General features: G+C 34.6%; 2 protein-coding genes across 2 annotated transcripts; both read left to right on the top strand.

Annotated features, from left to right (window-relative positions):
* Window positions 1-3186: 3186 nt before the first annotated feature.
* On the top strand, window positions 3187-6974 carry LOC126677578 (subtilisin-like protease SBT5.4). Its single transcript, XM_050372268.2, has 10 exons — window positions 3187-3448; window positions 3520-3617; window positions 3702-3866; window positions 3952-4048; window positions 4126-4648; window positions 4733-4827; window positions 4906-5151; window positions 5242-5356; window positions 5918-6131; window positions 6222-6974. Exons 1-10 carry the CDS (start codon window positions 3252-3254, stop codon window positions 6758-6760), a joined length of 2289 nt encoding a protein of 762 aa, XP_050228225.1. The 5' UTR covers window positions 3187-3251; the 3' UTR covers window positions 6761-6974.
* A 104-nt stretch (window positions 6975-7078) lies between these two features.
* On the top strand, window positions 7079-11266 carry LOC126677580 (probable galactinol--sucrose galactosyltransferase 2). The gene is made up of 14 exons (XM_050372269.2): window positions 7079-7535; window positions 7608-7840; window positions 8001-8091; window positions 8504-8552; window positions 8659-8750; window positions 8840-8947; window positions 9038-9166; window positions 9236-9646; window positions 9782-9923; window positions 10017-10084; window positions 10165-10299; window positions 10390-10607; window positions 10689-10777; window positions 10857-11266. The coding sequence occupies exons 1-14, from the start codon at window positions 7168-7170 to the stop codon at window positions 11142-11144; spliced, it is 2421 nt and encodes an 806-aa protein (XP_050228226.1). The 5' UTR covers window positions 7079-7167; the 3' UTR covers window positions 11145-11266.
* Window positions 11267-12073: the final 807 nt, after the last annotated feature.

The following is a 12073-nucleotide window of genomic DNA, read 5'->3' as shown; positions in this document are numbered from 1 at the left end:
TTTTTTTTTTAATTTTTTTAATTAAATTGAAAGAAGAGTCAATAAAGTTTTGATAATATTGATATGATTTTGATGATTAGGTTTAATTGGTTGATTTGTTTAATTTTATTTTAATAAAAAAATAATTATAATTAATTAAGAAGAAGAGTGCGAAATAATGCTAAAAAAATTATAAATATTAAATTGGTAAGTATTTTAAGATTAAGGGTGTGTTTGAATCTTTTTCCTATCACCACATCAGCAACTTAACGTCCTTAGTCAAAGTCATGGACAGAAGGGTTTTTTGTTCGATTTAAAAATAATAAGAGTGTTTTTTTTGTGCTCCAAAGAAGTAAAAAGGTTGTATTGTCCTTTTGAAGAAACTTGAAGGATTTTTTTATATCTTTTGCCTTTTCTAAATTTAGGAGGATTGTTTTTTTTCTTTCTCTATTGATGTAAATATGATTATTGCAGGAAATTCTTATGTCTGTTTACTTGTTGAGATTCATAATGTGGTGGATATTCCCGTTGAGACTTTGACATTCTCCTTCATATGTATTATGTTGTGTTCTTGCCTATACTAAATGGTCTGGTCCATAAACCGGCGGTTTTTAACTACGGTTCAAGAGAACACTTGAATTAGCTTTGAATCGCCCTTTAGGCGGTTTTATGTCAGTTCGGAGCCGGCCGGTTGACATGTTCATGGTTCACGGTTCAGGATTGGAAAGTTTAGAAAGAAATATCGAGTAACAGATTTTGAGGGTTATTAAACTTTGCCCTAGTTGCAAATTGATGACCCAACTTTAATCCGTTACAAAATGGTTACTGTATAATAAAAAACCAATTTCCGGCGGTTCCGAAATGAATTCCGACCAATTTGTTCCTATATGGCGGCCGGAATCCGAACCATCCCTCCCTCTTTCACCATGTCATTTTGCAAGTCATTAAAAAATCATTGGGATTTTGGCTTTTTATGGCCAGAAGTCATTAAGAAATTGACCGAAATTGTCCGGAATTCATGTAAAAATCGCAGGAAGTCAAGTTTTTATTGTACAGTAACCATTTTGTAACGAATTAAAGTTGAGTTATCAAATTACAATTCGGGCAAAGTTCAGTAATCTCCATAATCTATTACCCTAGAAATATCTTGAAAATCAAATTTAGATATTTTAAATTAATTTAGAGTTGAAATTAAACTTAATTTAAATGATTAATTGTACTTATAATAAAATAATCCATTTTAATTTAACATAAATTTCATAATTAATTATTAATTTATATATGGTCCATATATTTATATATTGTTATAAAAATAAAATCAAATAAATAGTTAGTATTTAAAAGGAATAATAAATTAAAATATATTAAATTTTTTTATAATATTTATATATTTATAGCGGTATATATCTATATCTATACTATATATAAAAGCACGGATGGGGGGGGGGACATGCAAATTTACTGAATAATCGTTTTCAGTTTACTACTAAATAAAGGTTTTATAGTCATTAACTAATTAGTTATGTAATTAATCAATATTGTAATTAAAGTTCCAATTAGAATAGGTAGCTAAATTATCTCCAATTTAGTTTTTAGTATGTAAAAAATAACTAAATTGTCTCCAAATTAGTAAGAATGCCTATCTTTTAGTTTGATTCATCTATACTATATATAAAAGCACGGATGGAGGGGGGGGGGGGACAGACAAATTTACTGAATAATCATTTTCAGTTTACTACTAAATAAAGGTTTTATAGTCATTAACTAATTAGTTATTTAATTAATCACTATTGTAATTAAAGTTCCAATTAGAATAGGTAGCTAAATTATCTCCAATTTAGTTTTTAGTATGTAAAAAATAACTAAATTGTCTCCAAATTAGTAAGAATACCTATCTTTTAGTTTGATTGAACTATAAAATTAAAATATTGTATTTGGTCAATATATTGTTATTTAAATTTCTATCTTATTATTTTAAAGATATTATTAATAAAATTAAGTTAATTATGTTTATTATAAAATCAAAAGAAAAATAAATTCAGTATGGAAAAAAATTTAATAACCGAATATATTATATTTACTTTTACAAAAATTAATAACTAATTTAATATTAATTATAAATAAAAAATTGATATAATTTTAATAAATTTACTAATATGTTCATTGACGAGTTACGTTACGAGCCACGTGCATAGCACGTAATGCGAAACTAGTTATACATAAATATAGCATGATATGTTAATAATTAATTGTATGTATATATATATATATATATATATATATATATATATATAAATGTAAAATATATATTTTAAAAAATACACGATTCAGAACCGGAACCGTTGGTTTGAAATTGTAATTGACGGATCCGGTTTCAACAAATGTTGAACCGGCCCTAACCCGCCCTCCCTCCGTTTCCAGGCAGTTTTGACATAGTCCAGATTTTGACCGGTTTCAGGCCGGGTTTGACCGGGCTGGTTCAACCCGGCCCATGGCCACATCTAATTTTAGGACAAGCTTGCAGGGAAATTCATCTGATGAACTTTAAATCTGTGTCGACAGTGGTTTATACGGATCAGAATTATATTTATTTATAAATACATGGATTCATGCTAAACCCCGCTTATAATTCCGAATAATCACCATGGCAGGTCCTTTCAATTTGCGCGTTGATCTGTTAGTTCTCATGGAATATGTATTTTTAACATTCTGCATAGAACTCATAATTTTGAGACCACGTAAGCGTTTTTTTACACATAAAGAAAACAGGAATGCAAACCTGTCGGAGGAAAAAAAAGAAATTTACGTGCCTTGGAATTCTATGTTCAATGAATCACTATGATAAACGAACACAGAGAGTGAAATTAGATCCAAAAAAACGCTACAACTAATAAATATATAAACAAATTAAGTCAGACAGTTAAAGCAGGAGTTTGTTTCCATATACATAAATGGAAATTAATAATACTCCGATATGATCTGGTCTGATCTTCAGGCTAAGATAAGATTCCTTATATTTTAGAATGATACGCTATCAGTATCATATAGAAACACAATCTCTGCTATTCTGGAATTTCTTTAAATAACACGAAACAATCTTACGTTGTTTAGAACTCTTACCCTTGTAGTATTCTGTTCCTCGTACTCTTTCATGTAATTGACTTCAAAAACTTCCATACATATATATATATATATATATTCAGCTCAGATCAAATCAAATCATATAAACACGCTCGTGATAATAATAATTACTTCCGTCTGCAGCAATCAGAATGTTGCTTTCAAAGTTTTCGTCAGTACTTTTGTTTTGCAGCATATGGTGTTTGTTTCATGCAGTGTCAACTTCTGCTATTAAACAGCCGTATGTAGTTTACCTGGGCTCCCATAATCATGGCCCCGAAGCTACTGAAGCTGATTTTCGTGCTGTTACCGATTCTCATTATGAGTTTCTTGCCTCCTTTTTGGGAAGGTATAATCTGAAACCTTAATTTATATTATATATATTTGATTATGATGATTTACTTATTTGATTTGATGCAGTGATGAAAAGGCCAGAGGTTCACTCATTAACTCGTATCAAAAGAATATCAATGGGTTTTCTGCATTCCTTGATGAGGAAGAGGCAGCTGAAATTGCAAGTAAGTATATATTGTTACACTAATTAATTAATTCCTCGAGCTTTTTACAATTTGATATTAATTACTTCCAACTTTATGCTGCAGAGAATCCAAAAGTTGTGTCAGTTTTCGTCAACGGGGCGAAAAAGTTGCACACAACACATTCATGGGAGTTTATGATGCAGGAAAAGAATGATATCGTCAAGGCTGAATCCTTATGGGAGAAAGCCGATTTCGGTAAAGATGTCATTATTGCGAACCTCGACACAGGTATTCCTTTAATAGACTGTTTTAGACCTCAACATCTTTTAAATTAGATTTGGTGGTGAAATTCACATGTGTATAATTGAATTAGGTGTATGGCCGGAATTGAAAAGCTTTAGCGACGAAGGTTATGGACCTGTGCCAGCAAGATGGAGAGGATTGTGCACGAAAGGAGTAACTTGCAACAGGTTGGCACTACTTACGTTATTTTGTTGATAACTTTTTATGTATATGTAAATCTATGTTAATTGATGTGCTTTTGTAGGAAGCTTATTGGTTCAACATACCACGGCAAAGGTTACTTGTCGGTTGGTGGTGTGGTGAATGCGTCTATATACAATGGTCGTGACTATGAAGGACATGGAAGTCACACGCTATCAACAGCCGGTGGTGATTTTGTTCGTGGAGCCACTGTGTTTGGATTGGCGAATGTAACTTTAAAAGGCGGTTCCCCTAAGGCTAGAGTGGCTTCTTACAAGGTGTGCTGGGAAGGAGGGTGCTTTGATTCTGATATGCTGGAAGCTTTCGACCAAGCTATTCACGATGGGGTCGATGTGATCTCCATGTCTGTCGGGGGTCCTGCTACTGATTATTTCTACGATAGTATTGCAATTGGTTCGTTTCATGCTGTCAAGGAGGGTATTGTTGTTGTTTGCTCTGCAGGAAATTCTGGACCATTACCTGGATCTGTCTCCAATATTGCCCCTTGGATTATAACTGTTGGAGCAAGTACCATGGATAGAAATTTTGAATCATTCGCTCATCTTGGAGATGGACGGCGCCTATTGGTAAAATTTCATCAGTCACAAGTTCTATTATGTATGTACTTATTTACATTCGGATATATAATATGATTTCAAATTGCATTTCAGGGTGCAAGTCTTGCCGAGGGTACACCTAAGAACAAACTTTTTCCACTCATCACTGGATTGATGGCTAAGGCTGCCAATGCATCTTCTCTCAATGCGTAAGAAGAACTAAACATAAACATATTCAATTTGGTGGAAGGTGTTATTGGAGTTTAACATGGTTTTGAATAATGCAGTGAGCTATGCGAACCGGGTTCGTTGGATCCGACTAAGGTGAAGGGTAAGATAGTGGCTTGCTTGAGAGGGGAAAATGCTAGAGTTGATAAGGGTAGAAATGCTGCTGAGGCTGGTGCAGTTGGGATGATCCTTTGCAATGATAAAATGAATGGGAATGATATTGTTGCCGATCCTCATGTTCTTCCAGCTACACATATCAGCTATACTGATGGCCTTGCTGTTGTCTCCTACATTAACAATTCCAGGTCTATACATATAAAACAAATTTTAGTTTTTCTTTATCTTGTATATATCAGACATACATATCTCAATTTTACTTCGTATATTTTTTATAGCAATCCCACCGGATCTATTTCTGCTTCCAATCAAGTGTTTGACGTAGTGCCTGCTCCATTCATGGCTGCATTTTCCTCTGTTGGTCCCAATACCGTCACCCCCGAGATCCTCAAGGTTTGTTGCAAATTTGGATAGTTATTTTCTTAAAACACATATTACATATGTGTTAAATTCAAGGTTTGATTGCAAATTTGGATACTTATTTGCTTAAAACACATATTACATATACCTCAAATTAGGTTTGATTGCAAATTTGGATACTTATTTGCTTAAAACACATAGTACAAATTTCATTGCAAATTGGATACTTATTGTATGTTTATGTTTCAGCCTGGTATTAACTTCCCCTAGAGTAAATATCCTATCCGGTTATTTGCTTAAAACACATATTACAGTATATATGTCAAATTCAAGTTTTGATTGCAATTTTTGGTTGCATTGCAAATTTGGATATTTATTGTATGTTTATGTTTCAGCCTAATATTACTACTTCTAGAGTAAATATCCTAGCCGGCTATTTGCTTAAAACACATATTACAGTATATATGTTAAATTCAAGGTTTGATTGCAAATTTGGATACCTATTGTATGTTTATGTTTCCAGCCTGATATTACTGCCCCTGGAGTAAATATCCAAATTTGGATACTTATTGTATGTTTATGTTTATGTTTCAGCCTGATATTACTGCCCCCGGAGTAAATATCCTAGCCGGCTTCACTGGAGCAGTTAGCCCGACTGGTCTAGATTTCGACAAGCGTAATGTTTCTTACAACATTATGTCCGGTACTTCCATGTCTTGCCCTCATGTTGGTGGAGTTGTGGGTCTTCTCCGAAAGCTTTATCCTGATTGGAGTCCTGCAGCAATCAGATCAGCAATCTCTACTTCCGGTAATTAATCAACATTACTTATTATACCTAATTCTGATGTTGTGAAATTAAAAGTTTCTAATCATTTGATAAATGTATGACCTTTTGCAGCGAGAACAAGAGACAACACAGTGCACCCAATGCTTGACGGATCCACCTTTAAAACAGCAACACCGTTCGCTCATGGTTCAGGACATATCAGGCCAAACCGTGCCATGGATCCAGGGTTGGTGTACGACTTAACGGAGTCTGATTACTTGGACTTTCTCTGCGCCCAAGGCTACAACGAAACCTTGATCAAGGCCTTGAATGATGATTCTTACAAATGCCCAGAATCAGCCAGTCTTCTTGATTTCAACTACCCTTCTATAACCATTCCTAAGTTGTCCGGTACAGTTACCGCCACTAGGAAGTTGAAGAATGTGGGTTCACCAGGGAAGTATCAAGTTGTTATTAAGGCGCCCTATGGAGTTTGGGTTTCGGTTGAACCAAGTGCTCTGGTGTTTGATAAGGTCGGAGAAGAGAAAAGCTTCAAGGTTAGCTTCAAAGCTAAGTGGGACGGTGCTGCTAAAGATTATGAATTTGGAGGTCTCACATGGACTGATGGTTCCCATTATGTGAGGAGTCCAATTGTCATTCGTTCTGCTTAATTTCATTTTTTGTTTTTAGTTTAAATTATATTAGATGTGCTTAAAAAACAAATCTTAGTTTAGCCGGTAGTTTTGTTTGTTTTTGTTTTTTATAACTATTGGAAATCAGTTCTCAATCTACTCGATTGAAAGCTGAAGCTTTGTTCAGTTCTATATTTGATTTTTTTTACTTGGTTTCATTTGTGTTTTGGATGAAAGAAAATTATATAATAGTTGCAGAGGGCAGTTATGTCCTGTAAAAAATGAGAGGATATTTAAAAAGCAAAGTAGATTGAAAATGACAGTACAGAGCAAAAAATCAGATATGGGTAGTAAGTAAAATTGCGGTCAATAATAAGCAAGCTTTTTGCTATTTCCATTTCATGTATTACTCTGTGTTGCCATTTAATTCTTAACCAGTAGCAAGCATGGCTCATCATGCCACAGCCTTCACCATTATCCACTTGAATACAGGTCTCTTCTCTAGGCCTGCTCCTCCAGTTCCCTCCTCATCTTCATCTTCCCTTTCTTTTAATACCAGCAGTTGTAGTTTTTTCTCGTATAACTCTCAGCTGCGTCTGAGTAAACGTAATGCCGATACATGGAGGCATTCCATGTTTGTCAGCACAAAACCTGTCCTCCAAAATGAGGCTCTTGCTTTTAATGGAAAACCTATATTGACTCAAGTTCCTGACAATGTCCTTGTCACACCATTGCCTGATTCATCTGCTTGTTATCTTGGGGTTTCTTCCTTAGAGACCAGTTCTCGACATGTTTTGAAGCTTGGACTTGTTAGGTAATAACACATGTCTTCCTTTTGTTTTCCTTTCTAATTTCCCTGAACTTATGAGGATTGTTTCCAATGCAGGAATTTGAGGTTGTTATGTCTGTTTAGATTCAAAATGTGGTGGATGATACCTAGAGTAGGTGATTCAGGAAGCGATATTCCTGTTGAAACTCAGATGCTGCTTATGGAAGTGGCTGATGAATCACCTGATGCTTCTCCTTCATATGTTGTGTTCTTGCCTGTGCTAGATGGTGATTTCAGGACAAGCTTGCAGGGAAATTCGTCCGATGAACTTGAAATCTGTGTCGAAAGTGGTAAAAATTCATGTTCTTTCAAAACCCTGTTTCTTAAGAAAAGAATGGTCCAATTCTACTCTAGAATTATGCCATTTACAGATGTATTCTTATAGTAATTTGTTCAACATCAACATGGCCAATTCTATATATATAAAACAAATCTTGTGTATTTTGATAGGTGATCCTGCTGTGGTTACTTCAGAATGTCTAAAAGCTGTTTTTGTGAATTATGGAAACCATCCATTTGATCTGATGAAGAAATCCATGAAGTAGGTCAGCTTTCTGAGAAAGAAATTTCAATTTTAATCTTAGAGAAATAATTAAGGAGTGTCCTGATGTCATTCAAGCATGTCGCTGGTAAGAATTTATGCATTCTAATGAATTTATGAGATCACCACTTGTATACTTCTGTTGGTTCAAATTCTACTCTAGAATTCTTTAGTAATTTATTTGAAAATTGATATAGACATTGACCAATTCTATAAAGAATATTACAGATGAAATTTTAAGTAATCCAAACACAATTACGTTCATTGATGAATTCCGCAAAATAATATAGAATTCATTTGAACCGTAGGTAGCTGCTTGAGTTATCATTTTTCCAGTTGTAGTTAAGCAACCTAGGCTTGTGCTTAATTTCTTGGTCCTTTCTCACATAAGCTTAAACTGCACCATGTATAGGATATTGGAAGAGCAGACTGGAACCTTCGCAGTTCGGGAATCAAAACAAGCAAGTTATCTATCAATTACTTGTACTGAAGCGATTGCATTTACCTTTATAAATTATGAAAAGAAAGTAAAATCATTAACGCGACTTCTTATGCTCCCTGATGCAGATGCCTGGAATGTTAGATTGTTTTGGCTGGTGCACTTGGGATGCTTTCTACCATGGTGTCAATCCTCAAGGAATAAAAGACGGTCTCAAAAGGTGAATACAGTTGTTTGCAATTTCTGTGTGCGTGAGTGATTCTTAGAGCTTATTCTGCTCTAAATTATCTTTCTGTGTTATTCTGATAGTTTATCAGACGGAGGCACTCCAGCAAAATTTCTGATAATAGATGATGGTTGGCAAGATACAAGTAATGAGTTCCAAAAGGAAGGGGAGCCATTTATTGAAGGATCACAGTAAGTCTGGACCAGACTGTCTGGTTCATTTTGATTTTGTTTCTTATACCCCAGTGAACAGAAGAACTCCTAATTCCCTTTCACTTACAGGTTTGGTGGAAGACTAGTCAGCATTAAAGAAAACCATAAATTTCGGAAAACAAAAGAATCTCGGAGTACTGATGCTCCAAAGGATCTGAAGCAATTTGTTTCGGATATTAAGAGCAGTTTTGGCCTGAAGTAGGTCTCTCTTCATTTGCTGCAAATGATCTTAATGTGTTCATGTTATGATTGTTGTTGAACATTCAGGTATGTGTATGTATGGCATGCCTTAATGGGATATTGGGGAGGGCTTGTTCCAAATGCAGATGGAACTAAAAAATACAATCCGAAACTGATATATCCAGTGCAGTCACCAGGGAATTTGGCAAACATGAGGGACATTTCTCTGGATTGCATGGAGAAGTATGGTGTTGGAGCAATTGACCCTGAAAGAATATCTCAATTTTATGATGATCTTCACAGTTATCTTGTTTCTCAAGGTGTGGATGGGGTTAAGGTTGATGTTCAGAACATACTCGAAACCGTTGCAGCCGGTTTGGGAGGTCGAGTCTCTCTTACCAGGCACTTCCAACAGGCTCTTGAGGACTCCATTGCTGCTAACTTCAAAGACAACAGCATCATCTGCTGCATGGGTCAGAGCACAGACTCCATTTACCAGTCAGTTTCTTACTCTTTTTTTTAGTTTTCAGTTGTGCCTTTTGAGTAATAACTTGAACATCACTACACACATATATACACTTGTTTGAAAGATTGCCATAAGTAGTTGATAATCTTTTTCCTCGTCTGCCGCAGTTCAAAGCAAAGTGCTATAACGCGAGCATCAGACGACTACTATCCAAAAGATCCAGCGACACAGACACTGCATATAGCTGCTTTGGCTTATAACAGCATATTCCTTGGGGAAGTAGTAGTCCCTGACTGGGACATGTTCTATGTAGGTCACTCTCTTTATCTTATTTGTTCCTTTAATGCAGATATACTAGTACTAGATAAGAGGTAGTGAAGTTTCTTATTGAGCAACATGCAGAGCCTTCATGATGCAGCTGAATTCCATGCTATAGCTAGAGCTGTAGGAGGGTGCGGAGTGTATGTTAGGTATGAAATTAGTACCAAGAAGGCCTATTTAATGTATGGTATAATGTGATGTGAGTACTAAGTAGAGATTATGTAGACAGTGATAAACCTGGGCATCATGACTTTACTGTACTAAAAAGGCTCGTTCTTCGTGATGGATCGATCCTTAGAGCTAAGTATCCAGGAAGACCATCGCGAGATTGCTTATTCAGCGACCCAGTAATGGACGGGAAGAGGTATTGATCTATCCATCTCCTTCGACACCTTCTCCTTTGTTTAATTTAAGTTGTACATATGTAATGTGAATCTGTTGAGGTTTCATTCAGTCTGATGAAGATATGGAACTTAAACAAATGTACCGGAGTAGTTGGGGTGTTCAATTGCCAAGGAGCAGGTAGCTGGCCTTGCACACAACAGAAACAGGTAAGTGCAGAAATGACAGTAAGTGGACAGGTCTCTCCTGCTGATGTCGAGTATTTCGAAGAAGTTTCCGGCACTAAAAACCTGTGGACCGGAGATTGTGCAGTTTATTCTTTCAATCAAGGTACTAACTACTAACCCACAATCAGCCTCACCACTGGAAAAATATATGCAATTCGGGTTGACGTTGGATAAAACTTTTCAGGATCAATGCGTCGACTAAACAAGGATGAATCATTTGATGTAAGATTAAAGACTCTGGAATGTGATGTCTACACAATATCACCTATCAAGGTATCTTAGTCTCTATTTCATATGTATAGTTTAAATTGTGGTGATGATACAAATGTATATAACTGGAATGAATGTGCAGGTTTATGATGAGAAGATTGAGTTCGGAGCCATTGGATTAGTGAACATGTATAACTCTGGGGGAGCTGTAGAATCTGTAGCATGTGAGTGTGAGGGCAGTGGTGGCACAACAATTATAAGCATCAAAGGGAGAGGAGAAGGAAGCTTTGGAGCATACTCCAGTAGGAAGCCAAAATGCTGCTTTGTAAACTCAAAAGAAGAGTCCTTTGTATTCAGGCAAGAGGACAATCTTCTCACAGTTAAAGTTGTCTCTACAACCATCAATTGGGATGTTCAAATTTGTTATTGAGGATTTGTCATCATACAATTGTATGTAAGTGATTGATTTTAGTATATAGTTCCAGTAAAAGTGCAAGTTGTAACACAATAAAAGTTAGGATGATGATGTGGCAGTTGATGCTGATTGTGTAACTCTTTTTTATTATCATTAACTAGGTCGATGCCCGCGCGTTGCGCGGTGAAATTAAGAAAAAAAATATTTTTTAATTTTTATTTTTATTAAAAAAATCAGTTTATTTAAAATTATAGTAATTTTTCCTTGAAACCTTTATTCAATTATTAATAGTTAATATAAGATGGATTTTAATTAAATTACACATAAAATTAAATGAATTTTTTTAAGTTGTTTTGAAAATGACTTTATTTTTATGACCTTTATTAAATTAAAACCATAAGATGTCAACTTAATGATTATTTGGAATATTAGTTATTAGTATAAAAAATTCATATTCAATAATTATTAACATTACTATTAAATTAAAACTCTTCAAATTTAATAATCATAAAACTTTTAACATTTTAGTATTAGTTTTTACACTTTAAATCATTATTGTATATATTTAATTTTAAACAATATTTTCTTTTCTAAATTGTAAAAATAAGAATAACAGAACTCTTCACTTCACGACTTACAAACATTGATATACTCTTCCAATTTCCTAATATAAGAAAATTATATTATGTTTGTTTATTATTGATGAAGTGAATATGCTATGTAGCTAATTAGGAACATCACATTGTTCTATTTGTATAGTTAGTTAAAAACTTTGGAGAAATGAATTTACAATTAGGACTAAGTACTATATGGACAGAGCAGAGGTTTGCAATTTGCATTATGAGGCGAGACTCTGGAAACAATAAGAGGAAGAAAGTGAGCTCTGTTGCACACACATCATATAGTTTTATATAATCAAGACCTATTCATGCTATTATTAATTT

Source organism: Mercurialis annua, linkage group LG4 (assembly GCF_937616625.2).
Source record: "Mercurialis annua linkage group LG4, ddMerAnnu1.2, whole genome shotgun sequence".
Classification (NCBI taxonomy): domain Eukaryota; kingdom Viridiplantae; phylum Streptophyta; class Magnoliopsida; order Malpighiales; family Euphorbiaceae; genus Mercurialis; species Mercurialis annua.
This window is presented reverse-complemented; position numbering and strand designations above follow the sequence as displayed.

Bases quoted from the DNA above. Each gene is read 5' to 3' on its own strand.
- LOC126677578 (XM_050372268.2), top strand. From the start codon at position 3,252: ATGTTGCTTTCAAAGTTTTCGTCAGTACTTTTGTTTTGCAGCATATGG. The intron at 3,449-3,519 runs GTATAATCTGAA...GATTTGATGCAG, and splicing joins CTTGCCTCCTTTTTGGGAAG to TGATGAAAAGGCCAGAGGTT. The intron at 4,828-4,905 runs GTAAGAAGAACT...TGAATAATGCAG, and splicing joins AATGCATCTTCTCTCAATGC to TGAGCTATGCGAACCGGGTT.
- LOC126677580 (XM_050372269.2), top strand. From the start codon at position 7,168: ATGGCTCATCATGCCACAGCCTTCACCATTATCCACTTGAATACAGGT. The intron at 7,536-7,607 runs GTAATAACACAT...TTTCCAATGCAG, and splicing joins TTGAAGCTTGGACTTGTTAG to GAATTTGAGGTTGTTATGTC. The intron at 9,924-10,016 runs GTAGGTCACTCT...AGCAACATGCAG, and splicing joins CTGACTGGGACATGTTCTAT to AGCCTTCATGATGCAGCTGA.